This window comes from Festucalex cinctus, chromosome 2 (assembly GCF_051991245.1).
Source record: "Festucalex cinctus isolate MCC-2025b chromosome 2, RoL_Fcin_1.0, whole genome shotgun sequence".
Taxonomy (NCBI): domain Eukaryota; kingdom Metazoa; phylum Chordata; class Actinopteri; order Syngnathiformes; family Syngnathidae; genus Festucalex; species Festucalex cinctus.
Genome location: NC_135412.1, coordinates 4,808,039 through 4,826,501, shown reverse-complemented (window position 1 = coordinate 4,826,501; position 18,463 = coordinate 4,808,039). Strand labels below are relative to the sequence as shown.

The following is an 18,463-nucleotide window of genomic DNA, read 5'->3' as shown; positions in this document are numbered from 1 at the left end:
TCAAATGTATTATAGTCAAAATATTGTTTGACTGCCAAAAATGGCTAAATAAGTAAAGTATCCCTTTAATTATGCCCAAAACACCAAAGAAAACAGTGCAATAACACCATCTTGTGGCTGTAAAAAATAACTACACTTAGTGACATTACCATACAATGCATGAAATTAACCTTCACACTTATTTAATGTAAATCCAACAGCCTTTTTTTTTTTTTTTTTTTTTTTAAATCAGCATACTTTTTGTTTAAGGGGCAAGCGCCACATTGTGGCATTTTCGCCATCAATACAAAATAAAATAACATTATAACGCCACAGAGAAATCGGTGTACAGCAGGCGTGTCCAAACTACGGCCCGGGGGCCATTTGCGGCCCGCCGTCCATTTTTTAGTGGCCCGCGACATATGCTAAAAGTGGCATTTGACTCAGTTCAAATAAAATAAAAACAAAAATGTTTGGAGATGGTCAAAGTAAGAAGGGATGATCTCAAAAAACACAGGTGCTATTAAAGGTTATTTTAGTTAATTAAAACTAACGAAAATAGTAAAACTAAAATTCAAAAAACAATTTTGTTAACGAAATAAAATAAATAAATAAAAAAAAAAAAAAAAAGAAGATGCTTTTTTAAAAAAAAAGAAAACTAAGTGAAACTACATTTTATGTTTACAAAACTAAAATAAAACAAACTACAATAAAAGCAAAAATGTCCTTTGTTTTAGTCTTTGATAATTATTTTAATGCATGAGACATTGGAGATGATTTTAAATTTGATTTTTAGTAGATTTATTTTGATATAAACTGAAATAATGACGTTGCTCCCATGGTATTTTTTTAAATATTGCGCACAAGTAATACACAAAAAAAAAAAAAATTAAAATAAAATAAAAATAAAAATACTGAAACTAACTAAACTAAAACTAAGCATTTATTAAAGAACTAAAACTAATAAAAACTATCAGAACCACCCTGAAAACTAATTAAAACTAACTAAATTTAAAAAAACAAAACTCAAAACGAAATAAAAACTAAAATGAAAATTCCAAAACTATAACAACCCTACTGCCATATTACAAATAAATTGGTTTCTATACTGTAGCATTTTTCTAAATATGCAAAAGCACAAATAAATTATTTGTACAATTTTTAGGACTAAACACAATTTCTCTTCATAGCATTATGTGGCCCTTGCGTCCTTCTGATTTTCTGTATGTGGCCCTCAAATGAAAAAGTTTGCACACCCCTGGTGTGCAGTATTCAAGTTCGGCACGTTTAGCGAGTGGCAACGCAAGACGACCGCCGGTCGTTTCACTTCTCTTTACGGCATTTTTGGAGTCCATACGTCCGTTAAAAGTCGAACTGTCCGTTATAGCGGATTGAATTCTGACGGTCATTTGTCGCTGTGTGGTGCGCGTCACCTGCGGCTCAACATCCAGAATGGAGATCATGCCCTGAGCGTGGATCTGCCGAATCGTCTCCAGCCTGGTTCCGTACATGGCGTCTTCATGGCTGCCGTACTCCAGGTAGTCATTGTTGCTGATGTCCTGCATCATCTGCTCGTGAGATACAAAGTAATAGTTCTTTCCATTTTCCTCATCCTTCTTTGCGGGCCGAGTCGTGTCTGATGGAGAAACGAGGGAAAGGTTCAGCTTCAAATAAGGAAGTCAGGCAGGACAAAAAAAAAAAAAATTTAAAAAAATAATAAGAATAATAATAAAAATGACTGAATACAAGTGAGTGGTGTGCGTGTGTCACGTGTGTTTCTTACGAGGGATTGGGTAGGCAAAACGGTCCGGATGTTTCGTGATGAGCGTGTTCTTGATGTGCCTCCTGCCAACTCCGTGTGCACCTGAATACAAATACAGATGTGTGTGAAATGACAGCATCATCGTCATTTCTAGTGGAAGTTTGAAGTAGCGATGGGAAAATGAAGTTTCATGAAGCACCTTGCAATATTTTTTTTTAACTCCTCTAGATGGTGCTCTTGGTTTAAAGATAAAGGTACGTGCAAAGGAAATTGATGAAATGTCCACTCCATCTCTAAATTAACTCATTTTCTCCCAATAACGTGTAAATACGTTTTTTTTTTAATCTTTTAAGTGTCCCAAAGACGTATTCATACGTTTTGTTTTGGGGGTTTTTTTATGCTAAAGCATACAGAAGGCTTTGATGCAGCCTCTCAACAGCAAAGAACGGTTGCAGAAATGGTAGTTATTACACAAACGGCCAGCAGGTGGCAGCAGAACAAAGGAGATCAACCAGGGCCATGTAGAAAAAAAGCTAAATTACTTACAATTTTAAATATTGTGACAACTGATGAAACTTAGCTCTCTTCTAATGCTAATTGCTGCAAAACGGAAACAGATAGAAACATACTATTTTTTTCTGATGAAAGAAGAGACTTTAATCTTTCTTTTGGTAGGTTCCATCCTTTTACAGCAATAGAACACAATATTCTGTGGGCCTTGCAAAATCAGTCAAAATTCAGTAAACAGCCGGGAGCGAACGGGACTGCTTCTGTGAAAATGGCTGGGAGTGAATGAGTTAAATATCCCCCCCACACAATATCGTGATAATTATCGTATCGTGACCTTCATATCGTGATAACATCGCATTGTGATCGTTACATCCCTACTCTGCAGCCAGGGTTACTTGAGACTTACCAAGCAAAACTAGTGTTTTCCTCTTGAAAGAAGGCAACTTGACCACTTCCTCATATGTCACCAGATCTAGTTGATCAAACACTGTCAAAATAGATAATAAACATTTACTCTTAAAGTATCCATAAAAGTAATGCAAAGACTATTTCATTAGTTCTAATCTAAACAACAACCCAAGCTAAACAATGTTATGCCAAGGAGCATTTTACTAAAGTATTTGTCTTTGTACTGACAAAAAACAGGTAGTTGCATTCAAAGGGATATTCGGGAGGACAAGGAATAACAGCAGAGAGAAGAAGAGGGGAAAAAAAACACAGAAGCTGTCTGGAGTTACTTACATGCAGCCAAGTCATTGGGTATGAGACAGCATGAAACATGGGCAGAGGGTGGGAGCGCAAGGGTTAATAAAATACACATTCAAATCAAAGGCGACAAAAATGTTGCATCCGAAGCGGACACATCAATTGGTTAGTCGAGAATAACAGTGACTGAGGTGAAGGTCTTTGAGGCAAGGCAAACAAAGGCAAGTGCAAACACGGCACTTGGTAGGACGCATTTCAAAGTGTCACGACGGGATCTTGGGAGTGCAGATATGAATTAGCACATGATGCTATGCAATGACCCGCACTTAGCAAACTGGAAAAGCATAGCTGCTTGAACATCACCTCTGGTGTTTCGTGAGTCAACATCCAACAGTGTAATATTCTTTAACGTGAATGGCTGACCTGCATTGTGCTTGGCCAAGTACTTGTCTTTGTACTGTTTCTTCTTTTTGCCGAACCACGTGCAGCTGGCTTGCTGTTCCTGTTTAGTTTTCTCCATGGCTATGCATGCCACACGCCTGTGAACACCACATGAATTGTGACGCCACGTGAATCTATGAGCCCAGACTTGCACATAAGCATAAGCTGGGAAATACGATGGTGATCTTCGGCGGCCATTTTGTCACTCACCACTCCTGCAGCTCTGGGGAAGGGATGAGGCCCGCTGTGCCGTTCTTGGTGTTCTCTAGCTTTCCCTGCCACCAATTGTGGTCATCCTTGGAGATAATCTGAATGATGTCACCCACCCGGAAGCAAATGCCGGCTTCCTTACAAGGTATGAGGTCATCTTTTGTCGGGTCATATTCGAATTGAGCACGAACGTAGATCTGCAGCGGCAAAACAGTCAGACATGATTTTTTGTTTGTAGCATCACGAAGGCCTTTATTGTGTCAGCTGACCATATGAAAACTGATTGGTTGCTAAATTAACTTTTACAATTTTACGCACTTCAATCAGGAACTTAAATGTGAAGGTCGTAAAGGAATGTGTACTAGCTAATGATGACTGCTAGTGTGGGGCATATGCATCATTACAGACGTGCTGGCACTATTGAATATTTTTAGACTCGATTAATCAGATTCATTTTTATTTTGCATTTAATATATACTACAAAAGCCCCCCCAAATTACTGTTTATAAACCGGTGATTGGTGTTTATTTCGTATGGTGATTAACTCTTTCACTACCAGCCATTTTTAAAAATTTCAAAATTTTCAATACCCACGCGATATTACGTTCAATAATTATATATAAGCCGAATCTACGAAATGACAGAATAGAATAGAATACTTTTTGCCCCTATTCCGTTCTTTTATAATTGACAGTAGAAAAATATAGGTTTGCCAAAAAACAGCCATTTCTCCCATGGACTCTGCAACTGTGTTTATTTCGTATAAAATGGGGCAATGATGTCATCTACCGGTGGTTAGGCATCAGTAAAGTTGTTTCCATGTTTGACATTTACAGTGGCGCATAATCAGATTCTCCCCCATCTATCCCCGCTCTAAAAATTATAATTGACAAGTATACTTGTCACCGGGAGTGAATGATTAAAAAAAAAAAAAAAAGGTAAAAGTAAAAACAGGTGTTTGCAAATGTCTTATATGGATTAAACAGAATATAAGTCTTCTTTCATGAAGAATGACAGAAATGAGTGAACAATTACTGGTGATATGCTGAAAATCAGACGATTTGGACAATTTTAAATTTAAAAAAAAAAAAAAAAATGGCTCCAAACGATTACTTGATTAAATAGTTGATTAACTCATTCACTGCCTTTGACAAGTATACTTGTCAATTGTATTTTTTAGAGCGGTGCTAAATGGGGGAGAATCTGAGCATGCTCCACTGTAAATATCAAACTTGGAAACAACTTTACTGATGCCCAACCACCGGTAGATGACATCATTGCCCCATTTTATAGGAAATAAACACAGTTTCAGAGTCCATGGGAGAAATGGCTGTATTTTGGCAAACCTACATTTTTCTGCTGTCAATTATAAAAGAACGGGACGGGACAAAAAGTAGGGAGTCTATTCTGTTATTTGGTAGATTCGGTTTATATATAATTATTGAATGGAATATCACGTGAGTATTGGAAATGTAAAAATTTTCTATAATGACTGGCAGTGAATGAGTTAATCTGATAACCTGATAATTGATTCATTTTGACAGCTCTGCATTATAGAGAGGACAACGTTTTGCAACAGGGATGGAGTGAGTCGGGATCTACTTCTATGTGCTTCCTCTAGTAGCCATCTTACCTTAATGGACAATTTGTCCTGGATAGCAGGTCTGGAGATCTATGGAGTTGAGAGCATCACACACTTACACACAAATCATGCAGTAGAATACGTTGTGGGGCACAAACAAGAGGTGCGCCAGGAGACTCACAATTGTAAGCTGAGTCCGACATATGCCACTGTCTGTCCATATGCCATCAGCGGTACGTGTGTGTCACCTTTGAGCACTGGGTTAAGCATGCGGCTCGTGAACGTTGAGGTTTGCAGAGGAAGTTGTGACAGGAAAACTCTTGTTTGTTTCAGTCATTTTTCTTTATTAGGTGTTATTGCTTCAAGCTCTTTGTTAAGCTGTTTAAACATGGTACAGTGGTACCTCTACTTACGAAATCAATTGGTTCTGGAAGAAAGTTTTTAAGTAGAAAATTTTGTAAGTAGAGACGCATTTTCCATGTAAATGCCCTAATCTGTTCCAAGCCTCCCAAAATTCAGACATAAATGTTTTATAATGCATACAAATGCATCAAACATGTAACAAATACATGTTACAATTAGATTATTGCACAATAAATGAGAGCTGTGCATGATGTAAAAAACAAAGAATAGAGTAAAGAATAAAAATGATGCTCATTTACCTTTATAACTGCTATCCTCTTCGTTTTTTTGCCCTCTTTTTGGTTCATGTTCTCTCAGAAGTGTTTTTGCAAAGAACTGATCCGAGGATGTTTGTTTTTTTAACAATCTTCTTCTTCTTCTTTTTTTAATCACTCACTCACTCACGCTTATGTCATGTAAGCCGCACATGATTTCCCAGGCGGATTAGTGAACCTACGCCATCCGGCACCGAAGGCAAGTGACGGTTCCACTCCTCCACCTGGAGCCCTTGTTTTGTTTTTTTTTTTTGTTTTTTTTAACAATCCTTCGAAAATGTCGAAAGCAAACATCATCAAAGTGAGCAATTGCCTGAATCGTGAACACATTTTCTGGGTGATTCTTTTCAATAAATTCCGAAACTTGATGGAAACTTCAGGTACGACGGCGAGGCATCTTTTTCCAAAAAAGGCCCGGTGCAATTAAAAACGTATTGTGCAACGTAGCCTTCATCAATCACCAATTGTTTGAATTTTTGCACAAATTCGTCGGCTGTTAGTTAATATTTATGTAAAACTATTTAAACACCTCATGGCCCGAGGGGCAAATGACGAGGACGCTACATAGACACATTCTCTACATCTATTTTATATCTATGGTCAAATACTCTGAGCCAATGGGATGCCAGGAAGATGCCAGTAATAGCCAATGGCAGAGCAGCTGTAAGTATGTTGCGTTCAGGAAACTTTGGGAGCTGCGAGTAGCAGCCCATACTGTAGTTTTACCTTTCGTATCCTGAAACTTCTATCGTAACAAGAGTCAATATTTTCCTGTTGAAGAGTTTTGTAACTTGAAACTTTCATATGAAGGGACGTTCGTAAGTAGAGGTAACACTGTATTCAAATGTCGGTTAATATGAATCCAGCTCGAGTTCAAAGCAGGACACGCCCCAGTGCCCCCAAATGATTGACACATGACCCGCAGTCAATCATAACGTGGCATAACGCTACGATGGAGCCTTTAGCAGAGTTGAGTTTAAACGTCCGGAGTCCAAGACAGAAGTTAAACAAATGTACTAGTAATAATGACATGATGGTTCATACAAATACATGCAGATTTGGACGACACTGATTTGGTACAGGTAGCGGTTGCCGCTAAAGACGAGAGGAAGGAGAGATTTGCTGTAGAACTCACCTGACGAGCTTTGGGCTGAATTGTTGCTGGCAGATCCTATTGAGTAACAAATACAGACTTGTAAACATTAATGGCACTACTAATGGTACTTAATTTTTTCTTTGATTGTTTTTTTTTTTTTTTTTTTTTTTACTTTATGCGTATAAATTCAAATGCATATGTAGACTCACCAGTATGGAGCTGGTGACACTTGCATGACCATTAGCAGCCGAATGTTGAGACAAATCTGGTGACTCCTTCTGCAACGCAAACACTTTTCTATGCTTTTGTTCTCTTTTACCCACATACGCAGACATGTGAGCATACCAGGTTTTGGTTCTGTACCTCACAAGACTTGGACTGGGACCGGTAACTGGGCACTATCTTGAACGTGATGCTTCCCCTCATTTCCCTCTGTGGGTGACAAACAATTAAAACGTGTATGTAAACATAGATTTGACATGATGAGAGAAAAAGATCTTTCTATCCTACTGAACTAGCACAACTCAGCTGCTAACTCACAAGCATTTTTTGGAGCTGTTCCACCGTTTGATTGGCAACACTGATGCTGTTGATCTCTCGGATTTCATCTCCCACATGAAGGGTCCCTGAAGTTGAGAAACAAAAATTGAGCCTATTTATACGACATAACGTGAGCACGTAAAATAAAAAGGGAGTTGACCTTGCCGATGAATCATTCCACCATGCATGATTCGAGCCACGATGCAATGGTTGAGCTCGTTCATTTTCAACGTAATGCCCTGTGAAACACAAGCAGCGGGTCGAGAGAGAACTTGAATTGAGTGAGTGAAGTCAATGCAGCTATAGTATGTGTGCAATTTTCGGAAATGTTTTTGTGGGTCTGCGCACCATAGCTTCATCTGTGTTCTTCTGGAACTGCACCAGGCGGACTCTGGTAACGTTCTCCAGGTCCATGTCTCCGTTGGTGCTGTCTGGCGAGTCTCCGTTCAGGTAAGGGGATGTGGGCGGGGGAGTCACTCTAAGCGCCTCGTCACTGTAGACCTCATGGGCTACCACATCATGGGTCTGCAGCAGAGCCTGGGCGGCAACATGGAGAGCGTTAATTCAAGGCCAAAACACACCCACAACATTATAGTGTGTGTGTGTGTTCGTGGAAGGCTTTAAAGAGTGTGGCTTACACTAATCCACAGGCAACTGATCAAGTCACTTACCCATTGTATGTTTTTACTAACATCTACTAGCTACCACTGCTTATCAACAGGCCAGTATGCCTGCTGACGCTCGAGGAGGGAGAACTAGCTACCTCTACATTACAACTGAAACGAATAGTGCATAACATCAACAACTTTCCTCCAGCAACTGACTACGTCGCAAGAAAAGCTCAGAATTTCAAATGTGGCGCTGAAGTTCTGAGGAAAGCACAACTATTTAGTGGGATGTGCGTATTGTGAAATAAGAATCATTCATGAGCTCGCAAGGCGTTGAGGGCTAATTGGATAGAAGCAAACCAAATGTGTGTCACAATCGTGTACTTAATACCAATTGAACATGTGCAGCCACCAATACTGTGTGCATGTGCCGAATAGAGGTGGCAAATCCAGGTTCAGAAAGTTAAAACCCTGCCACCGTTTGGTTTTTGCCCCCGGGTGTTAGCTAGCTAGCTAGCTAGCTAGCTCCCATGGTGCTCGTTTACCTGCTAAAGAGCTAGCTAGCTAGCACAAGGGGCTAAAGCAGGCAGGGTATTTGCTTTCTGGACCTGGGTTTGCCACCTCTGCTAATAGCAAGACATGCTACAATAATAATAGCTAGAGGTGGCAAATCCAGGTCCAGAAAGTTAAAAACCCTGCCACCGTTTGGCTTTAGCCCCAGGTGTTAGCGAGCTACCTAGATAGCTCCCGTGGTGCTCGTTTACCTGCTAAAGAGCTGCCTAGCTAGCTAGCACAATGGGTTAAAGCAGGCAGGGTACTTTCTGGACCTGGATTTGTCACCTGTAGCTATTATTTTCACAGCATGTCTTGCTATAAGCAGAGGTGGCAATACCAGGTCCAGAAAGTAAAAACTCTGCCACCGCCTGGCTTTAGCCTCAGGTGTTAGCTAGCTAGCTAGCTCCCTAGATAGCTCCCATTGGTGCTTGGTTACCTGATAAAGAGCTACCTAGCTAGCACAAGGGGCTAAAGCCAAACTGTGGCAGGGTATTTACTTTCTGGACCTGGATTTGCCACCTCTAGTGCCTAACATTGCTAGTCTAAGTGTCGAAACCTTTTATTTTCACAGTCGTCACTTCTCAGGAAACCAAGAAAACGACATGTTTGTTGAGAAAACACTGCATTGCCTTTATAATGGTCTATAATTTGACAAAATAACATAACCATGTGGGGACTGAGCAGTTGCATCAATTTGTGAAAAAATATTGAACTGACCATATTTTGACATGGAGGTTTCAGCCGGATATCAGCGATATACAGTTGAAACCAACTTTACATACACTATGCGTGACTAAACCAGATTACGGTACATCAATTTGGCAATTAAATTACCAGCATTATTTCTATTTGCTAAATGCCAGAAGAACGAGAGCAGGATCTATTTGAACACATATCTGAAACACACTGCTTCATTGTGTAACATCATCAAAATCAGCCAGCCCAAAATATTTGGCAGAGAAATGTGTGGGTGTGCAAGTCTGGGTCATCCCTGGCTCCAATTTCCAGATGCCTGAAATTGCCACGTTCATCTGTTCCAGCAATTATACACAAGCATGAACGTCATGGGAATGTCTCACCATCATACCCGCTCATGAAAGCCACTTTGCCATAAGAAGCCAAAATTGAACTGTTTGGCCATGATGAGCATCATTACATTTCGAGGAAAAAGGGGGAAGCTTGCAAGCAAAACAAGTCATCAACATTACCCTTAAAAATAATAAAATAAAACCAAGACCGGCTGTATGTAACTTCCATTAACAACCCAGGTTAAACTCACTTCCCCCCGAAATATAAAGATCTTCGTCTCTCAATCGAAAACTATAAATTCAACAATACTATTTACTTGACAAAAAAAAACTACTTTCTTACTAACCAGCGGATTCTCACTATATTGTGGCATCTTAGGGTGTTATATTTCAGTCAATAACTGAGGATAGGTGAAAAAGAAAAAAACGTAACCAGGCAAATTTATGAATAGTAAACCGTGAATGGGATGGGGTTTGGATACTCACGCATGCATATACATTTGTACATATGTATAAAATACTGGTATATATATTGATTTGTCAAGGCTTTGCTATGATTACAATTGACACGGCAGCTCAGAAAGACAAAATAAATAAATAAATAAAGTAGTTCACCTTTAGTAGGAAATGCCCCACACATTTCTTGTGCCTCTGCAATCAATCCCTGAGTGGGTCCACAACTTCCTCTCTGGTTCCGCTTTGACCATGATACCCATCAGAAGAATGTGACAACAATTCCGCTGAAGCCTCACAGAGTGACTTCTTGTCATCACTTCTGTCCCCAAGCTTTTCCCTGGCAGATCTAACCTCACTAACCCAGCTCAGGTACTAAGCAGCTTTGTGTGTCCAGGGTAGGTATGCGAATTGCATACAGCACTCTACTTCTGACACAACAGCTTGTAATTACGCTCACGCAACCTGGCACGCACGCACAAAAACCAAAATAGATGCAAACATTTGCACCCAATTTTTTTTCTCCTTGATTATGTTGTGTAATCATTCTACACGAGGAAAAAAAAAACTTAAAAAGTAAAAATTGACATTGATGAGAATGTTTGTCTTTGTGTGTATGTGGGTGCGAGTGTGCGCGCATACCATGAAGTGTGGTTGTGTGAGGATCCTTCTGAGCTCCTTGGCCTCCGTGTTATCTGGATAACAGGAGACGGTTTCCAGTACCTTGAACAAAAATGATAAAGGCAAGATTGATAGCGCTGACATAAAGACGCACAACTTGTTCATTATATGAGACTTGCATAAAGTTTACCTCTTTGGCTCTCTGCACTCCATCACTGGGAGGATTTCGAATTTGTGGAGACGACCTGGTGTTGATTTTGTCATATAACTGCAAAAGCACAAATGAAACAAGCATTGGTAACTGCCGTCCCTTGAACTCCCGCAAAGAAATTAAGACTTTTTGACTAAAAAGAGTCAAAATTGTAAACACTTTTCTTTTTACATAAAGATTCCTGGTCGCAAGTACAATACCATGCACAAAGACAATTGGGTCAATTAACCAATAACGGATAATACATACTTTTGTAGCGCTAGCAAATCATCAAAGTTGCCCGTTCCTGATATTTATGGGAAAGGATAATGACATTGAACCACCGTTATTATGCAAGAAACAGATTATGGATCCCCTCCATGAGGTGTCACCTTGCCACGGTGGAGTGGTTTGTGGGTTCCAATGATAGAAGCTAGGTTGTCTGGGGCATTATGCCTCTGGCAGAGTCACCCAAGGCAAACAGCCCTTGATGAGGAACCAGACAAATCATGGCTCACAGGCCCCTTATGATAATTAAAAACATTGGACCACGACTTCCCTTGCCTGCACGCGGGTCATTGGGGCCCCCTCTGGAGTCCAGCCTCGATTGAGAGTGCCTGGTGGCCGGGTTTACACCCATGGGGCCTGGCCGGGCACAACTCTATAAGGCAACAATGGGTCACCTTTCCCATGGGCTCACTGTATGTGGGAGGGGCCAATGAGATTTTCCAGCAGTTCCTAGAGGCTCTGGAAGTTGTGGGACTATCCTGGTTGGCACACCTCTGCAACATCGTGTTGACAAAGGAGATAGTGCCACTGGATTGACAGACTGGAGTGGTTGTCCCTTTTTTTTAACTCATTCAGTCGCAGCCATTTTCACAGAAGCAATCCCATTCGCTCCCGGCTGTTTTAATGGATTTTGACTGATTTTGCAAGGCCCACAGAATATTGTGTTCTATTGCTATAAAAGCATGGAACCTATTAAAAGAAAGATTAAAGTCTCTTCTTTCATCTGGAAAGAAAGTATGTTTCTATCTGTTTCCATTTTGCAGCAACTAGCATTAGAAGAGAGCTAAGTTTCATCGGTTGTCACAAATCTATTTAAAATTGCAAGTAATTTAGCTTTTTTTCTACATGGCCCTGGTTGATCTCCTTTGCTCTACTGCCACCTGCTGGCCGTTTGTGTAATAACTGCCATTTCTGCAACCGTTCTTTGCAGTTGAGAAGCTGCATCAAAGCCTTCTGTATGCTCTAGCATATATAAAAAACAAAAAAAACAAAAAAAAAACGTATAAACACTGGACCAGTTCTACACCCACAGCAAGGTCCTTGAGAAAGTTCACCTAACCAGTTTACATGAGTTTTGTGGATTTGGAGAAGGCCTTCTAACATGTCGACCATGAAAGCTTCAGGAGTACAGGGTACAAAATTCCCTAAAAAGGGTGTCAGAATTTGGTCTGTATTAGGGGTACTCGGGCAGTATGTCAGAATTGCTCCCACCCTGACCTATCACAGCCAGCTTATGATCGAAAGAAGATCCCAGATACAAGCGGCCAAAATGAGTTTCCCCCACAGGGTGTCCGGGCGCTCCCCTCGAAAAAGTGTGAGAAGCTCTATTATCTGGAAGGGACTCAGAGTCGAGCCCCTTCTCTCCCAGTTTGAGAGTAGCCAGATGAGGCGGCTAGGGCATCTGGTTCGGATGCCTCCTCGACACCTCCATGGTGAGGTGTTCCGGGCACGTCCCATGTACGGGAGGCCTCGGGGACGTCTGAGATCATGCTGAAGACACTATGTCTCCCAGCTGGCCTAGATGAGTTGGACGAAGTGGCTAGGGAGAACGAAGTCTGGGCTTTCCTGCTAAAGCTGCTGCCTCCGTGACCTGACCCCAGATGAGTGGTAGAAGATGGATGGATGGATGGATGGATGGATGGATGGATGGATGGATGGATGGATGGATGACGACATCATGATATCAATTTTGGTGTGACAGGAAAGGGAAAGTTTAAGCTTCGGAACTCACATCTAACAGGGTGTGGAGATGTTGATCCTGGAAGACACTGTGGAGAAAATCCATATCTTTCTCGCTACAGTCTGTCAAAGCATGAATCTCCTCTAGACTGTCCAAAACCTGTGACACTGCCCCTGAGTATGGAAACACAAACAAGTTAGCCACCCAAATACAACTCTGATACTTACACTGAGCAGGCTCTCGAAACATTTAACACAGCACAATATACAAACACTGGTCATGGTACATGTACACACAGAAACTAAAAACAACACCGAACAGGCAAAGAGGACAAGGTGCATAATCACAGTACAGGCAAAAAAAAAAGTCACAACCACAAAAAACGGTAAACATTCAACTATTTACTAGTACCTGCTGCTTTGCCCACACATGCAGCAAAAAACAGAAAAAGAATAGCAGTGGCATCAATACAACATTAGAAGAAAGTCAGCTCACAAAGTCTCACAGTGGATGGTTGCAAGGAGCGGCATATTCACGCTTAGGGACAAATATCTTGAATATTCTCAATATTTTCTGAACTACAATCACAATCTCAACCAAGTATGTACATTGTTCATCTTCAACACATTTTGGTCATCTCAAAGGAATGAAAGTTTTCGGAGGACAAGCACACAATTCATTAAAAGCTTTTCAAAAGGGAGATGAGGGAGACAAAGGACAGGAACTTTTAACACAAATACGACTAAAAGGGGGATAGAAGTCAAGAGAATATCACACATCAAAGTTCTTAATGTGGGGGCAGGGGTACGTACTTTCTGCAGCTAGTAGTCCTAAGAGCAGCAAAGCACAAGAAAAGAGAGACTAGCATTAGAGGAGGTTGACAGAAACAGTTTCACAACTGTTGAATTTCACAACAGGAAAGTGTATGTAAGGAGTACATAGGGCATATGATGACAGAAAGAGCAGCTGCAGCAGTGTGGAAAAGTAACATCAGCAGAAGCAAAAAAAAAAAATAATCAGATGGTAAGATGCTACAAGCATGCACTAAGAAACAGCAGCATGTCTAGGACAGACGACTGCAACAGATCGACCAGGAAAACGGAAGGGCTGCTGGATGACTCAGCAAGTCTGTGTGGTTCTAGCTGGCTACATACTCAAGTCAACACAGTACAATATGCATCAATTCTGATTAATTAATTTGATATTTAAATGAGCTTAATGAGCTTGTATTGCAAACTGCAATGTTTGTCTAATTTCCTGTTGTGTTTGACTGGTGCTTTTCAAGTGCTGAGAAGGACGAATGCATGCATGCGCCGTCTGCAGCTGTCATGGAAGGAAGTGAGACCTGGATGTGCACCTAATAATACTGTCTCAGATTCCACAGAAACGGGAAGCTCTAACCAGACAGCCTGTGGTGACTTCAAAGACAATTGAAACCGCAAGAATTGAAACTGGCTTGAAACAGGAACAACCTTGATTGGATGCTTGACAAATATTGTCTGGGAATGTATGTAGATTAGGGTTGGGTATTGCCGCCAACCTCACGATATGATACGTATCATGATACAGGGTTCACGATACGATATGTATCCCAATACATGATCTTCAAGGCGATACGTATGCCGATATTTTACATTAATTTACTTGCATTTTATAATAACAGTCATATGTATACCTAAAAGATATGTTTATTATGGTGGATGACAAAAATGTTTTTTTTGTTAGTAGCTCTTCTGGTTTACTACCAAAATGCATGCCTGGTGTAAATGTGTACGCACTGCAGAGCAAGGAGCAGTTTTCACAGACACACCGGGAAAATTTATTTATAGGCATGAGCCGATATGAGTAAAAATATCAAAGTATTAAAATTACAGCTCTAAAATGTGCTTATATGAAATATTTGGGGAAATAAAAACAGCATTTTTTTTTCATGTAACACATTCTATTTAGTTTTTTAAACAAAATATAGGAAAATTGGTACATTAAGACACGTGCCATGTTAAGTTTATAAGTAAATAAATGTTGATATTCTTCCTCTGCTTGAATTTTTCTTAGCAAGACACAGTGTCCAATCACTGGTGAGCTATTTTTGCATTAATTGAAGGCAATTAACTTCAAAGACGCTGCTGGTTTTTATTTTTTAGGTACAATGCAAGCTGCAAAGGCAAACGTGAACTGCCGATTTAAAGTCAATGAGCAATATCGATTCTGACGCCTGCAAATAGATATGTGTATTGTAATGAGGCTCGCAACGATATACTGCCGTATCGATTTTTTGAGCACACCCCTAATGTAGATCGTAGATCGTTTATTACAGAGGTGGCATTATCAAATTAATAATTTTTTTTTGCTAAATCGGTTGTTTATGGATCTCATTTCATTTAAAAATGTCCAACTCTGTAATTTTAGCCTCTCAACAGTAAATATTCCCAGATTTCCCTCGTCCTTCGTGAAAGTAGACTTACTATCTTTGTGTTGAATCCAAATAAAACCTTTGCAAACATCTGATTTTATGATGAAAAAGAATGATCAACATTTTTGCCTATTTTCTGACATGCTCTAGACCAAACCAGTAACAGAATCTTAATTAATGTATGTTTGAGCATTTTATGCAGTGTTAATTTGAAATAGTGTTCTGATTTTCTTTAGTATAGGGATGGAAGTCAAAACTATTTTTTTCTTTTTATCCAATTCATCGATTGACAAAATAATAAACAGATTAATTGATTAGTAAAATAATTGTTAGTTGCCGCCCTAATACATTACATGACGAAAGCCACTGAAATGACCATCTTTTGTGTTAAAATACTTTAGTTCGTTCGTAGCTCTTAGAAAATCCCATTTACTGTATAAAGTGCAGACTAGTACTATTCACCTGAGGAGGTTGGGTCATCTGAAAAGTCATGAAGCTCCTCAGGAGGGTCACCGTAGTAGGAATTAAATTTGTGGCTTGACACAGCAGCCAGCACTGCACCCTGCAACACAGCAAGAAAATAGACAGCTGAACTTGTAAAGTCAGTGATGAGCCACGGTTCCGCGGACTTGCACACATCTTATGTCATTTGTTTCACAGAGCTGATCATACGCAACAAGGTGCTGACCTTCAGCTTCCTCCTAGCGTTGAACTTCCTCAGCTGTTCCACCGTTTCGGGAAGGTGGATCTTGTAGGCGTACCTGTCCCTCTCCTATACCAACACGGACAACGTTAGTGCATGCACGCGACACACTTGTGGCTCAATGCAAATTGCTCAGATTTGCCTTCAGCCAGGGGTGGTTGAGAGCCTCGTAAACGGTGATCCTTTCAGCGGGGTCCAGCATTAGCATGCGTCTCACTAGGTCTTTGGCACTCTCGGAGATGTGGGCCCATTGGCGTGGGTTCATCTGGACAAGAGTTGCGAGCAAAGATTTGAAGACAATTTGATTTGTTCATAACTGAACTATGTATGAAGCTAGTAACTAGGGATGTAACGATAAGGGCAATATTGTGATATCAAAACTAGTGTTGTTCCGATACCGTTTTTTAACCCCCGATACCGATTCCCAGATTTGCAGTATCAGCCGATACCGATACCATACCGATACCTAAGGTTTTTTTCCTCAACATGAAAAAGCTGTCCTGCCATTAGTTCAGAGCATTCAAGGGCCAATAGGATATCTTAGATTGGCATGCAGTGAGTATGTCACATATCAGTGAATGTCATGCAAAAGCAAGACACAAGATGCTGCATCCAAAATCCTAGATTAGCTTTGGAATTAATGGTATCGGCATATTACTTGTGAGTAGTCACCGATACCGATACCACTGTTTTAATGCAGTATCGGCACCTCTGCCGATACCAGTATCGGTATCGGAACAACACCTATCAAAACTGCCACAATATCGTCGTCATATCACAATATTTAAAAGGAACACATCTGTTAAAAAAAGTCACGGTGAGTTCCATTTGTGCAGTTCTAGCACCCTCTAGTGGCTAGATTATTAGTGCAATTTAATTTTCATTAGGGATGTTTTGACCTTCTATGTTTAAAATCTATGCTAATTGTCAGATGAAGGGGAACCTAATTTGCTTGTGAAGCGATCAATGTGTGCTTGCATTAGCAAGTAAGTTCCTCAATATTGTTATTAGAGATTGTAGGTGGTTTATATGCATTGCTGTTATGTACAAAAGCACAATATTGTGCTTTTTTGTATGAGCTCTCTTTTTTTTTTTTTTTTTTTTTTTTTTTTACAATATTGTGACCTTTTTTAAATATCTCCAACCCCCCCACAATATCGTGATAATTATCATATCGTGACCTTCATATCGTCATAATATCGTATCATGATGTTTGGATATCATTACATCCCTACTAGTAACTGCAACGTTTCGAGAGAAGCGCAAAGGTTGTTTGCAGGCAGAGGGACAGAAGAAACCAGACTTCCTGCTGTGACTGCATCTGCCACAGATTAGTCATGCAGGCAAAACAGATAACACCTCAGTGCGCTGTTCTCTCAGTGAGAGGATGCATCCCCCTTTTATAGACAAAAGCTTTCACTTCATACAGCCCGAAGACATACATGTTTGAGGGGCCATCGAACAAAAAAAAACAAAAAAATCCTACCTTGTATTTTCCCTTGATGATAGCCTCAAAAAGGCGATCCTTTGTGCCATAGAAAGGCAGGCAGCCAGACAGGAGGATGAAAAGGATCACCCCGCATCCCCACACATCCACCGGCTTGCCGTACGGCTCTCTCTTGACAACCTCCGGAGCCATGAAATGGGGAGTCCCAACACGACCTGAAAAGACCAGCCAGATGTTATGAGCTTAAAGAAAGCACCATTCATGAAAATGACGGGCTCAAAGGGAAAAAAAAAGGGATAAAGGGGATGATGCTTCCAAAGGTTACAAAACGTGTGTACCTCCAGCTACCAGGCCCGACTCCCCCAGTTGTATCGCCACTCCAAAGCCTCCCAGTTTGACTGGGGCAGAATTCTCCTTCGAGGCCAGTAACACACAGTGGGGCTACATAGAAACACATAAGAGCACTAATTAGCATTAGAAGAGAGCTAAATTTAATCAGTTTTCACAAATCTAAAATTTTATGTAGTTGAGCTTTTTTTCTAGATGGCCTGGTTGATCTCCTTTGCTCTGCTGCCACCTGCTGGCCGTTTGTGTAATAACTACCATTTCTGCAACCGTTCTTTGCAGTTGAGAGACTGCATCAAAGCCTTATGTTTGCTCTAGCATAAAAAAAAAAAAAAAACGTATAAATACGTCTTTGGGACACTTAAAACATTAAAAAAAAACGTATTTACACGTTATTGGGAGCAGATGAGTTAATATATAGTCATGTGGAAATACATAAAACACAATGGCAGTATTTCACTCAAAAGCACAAACAACTATTAGATATTTATTTAAAACATATAAAAGGACTTATGCCAGAACACAACAAGGCTGTTTAACACTTGGGAACCGAAAACTCACCATTTCCTGTATTTACTTTTGTACATTTCTCATGACGCGGGGTGAAAAGGTGGGAGATGTGCTGCGGA

At 40.3% G+C, this 18,463-nt stretch overlaps 1 protein-coding gene across 18 annotated transcripts in view; it reads right to left on the bottom strand.

Moving 5' to 3' along the window:
• The window catches only part of LOC144013469 (peripheral plasma membrane protein CASK-like), a 37,370-nt gene that overhangs the window by 4,690 nt on the left and 14,217 nt on the right, over positions 1 to 18,463 (bottom strand). For 2 of the 18 annotated variants that reach the window (XM_077512395.1, XM_077512400.1), the window contains exons 6-26: positions 17,828 to 17,930; positions 17,529 to 17,704; positions 16,185 to 16,307; positions 16,028 to 16,111; positions 15,802 to 15,901; positions 13,739 to 13,756; positions 12,978 to 13,099; positions 10,958 to 11,035; positions 10,789 to 10,869; positions 7,851 to 8,039; positions 7,663 to 7,741; positions 7,503 to 7,588; positions 7,326 to 7,394; positions 7,172 to 7,240; positions 7,002 to 7,037; positions 5,241 to 5,279; positions 3,608 to 3,804; positions 3,380 to 3,495; positions 2,658 to 2,738; positions 1,763 to 1,843; positions 1,413 to 1,615 (exon numbers count right to left, since the gene is read on the bottom strand). In XM_077512395.1, coding sequence (XP_077368521.1) covers positions 1,413 to 1,615; positions 1,763 to 1,843; positions 2,658 to 2,738; positions 3,380 to 3,495; positions 3,608 to 3,804; positions 5,241 to 5,279; positions 7,002 to 7,037; positions 7,172 to 7,240; positions 7,326 to 7,394; positions 7,503 to 7,588; positions 7,663 to 7,741; positions 7,851 to 8,039; positions 10,789 to 10,869; positions 10,958 to 11,035; positions 12,978 to 13,099; positions 13,739 to 13,756; positions 15,802 to 15,901; positions 16,028 to 16,111; positions 16,185 to 16,307; positions 17,529 to 17,704; positions 17,828 to 17,930 — 2,130 coding nt within the window. Of the gene's footprint in view, positions 1 to 1,412; positions 1,616 to 1,762; positions 1,844 to 2,657; positions 2,739 to 3,379; positions 3,496 to 3,607; positions 3,805 to 5,240; positions 5,280 to 7,001; positions 7,038 to 7,171; positions 7,241 to 7,307; positions 7,395 to 7,502; positions 7,589 to 7,662; positions 7,742 to 7,850; positions 8,040 to 10,788; positions 10,870 to 10,957; positions 11,036 to 12,977; positions 13,103 to 13,738; positions 13,757 to 15,801; positions 15,902 to 16,027; positions 16,112 to 16,184; positions 16,308 to 17,528; positions 17,705 to 17,827; positions 17,931 to 18,463 lie in introns of all 18 variants that reach the window. The other 16 variants (XM_077512393.1, XM_077512399.1, XM_077512392.1 and 13 more) reach the window with 13 other exon arrangements.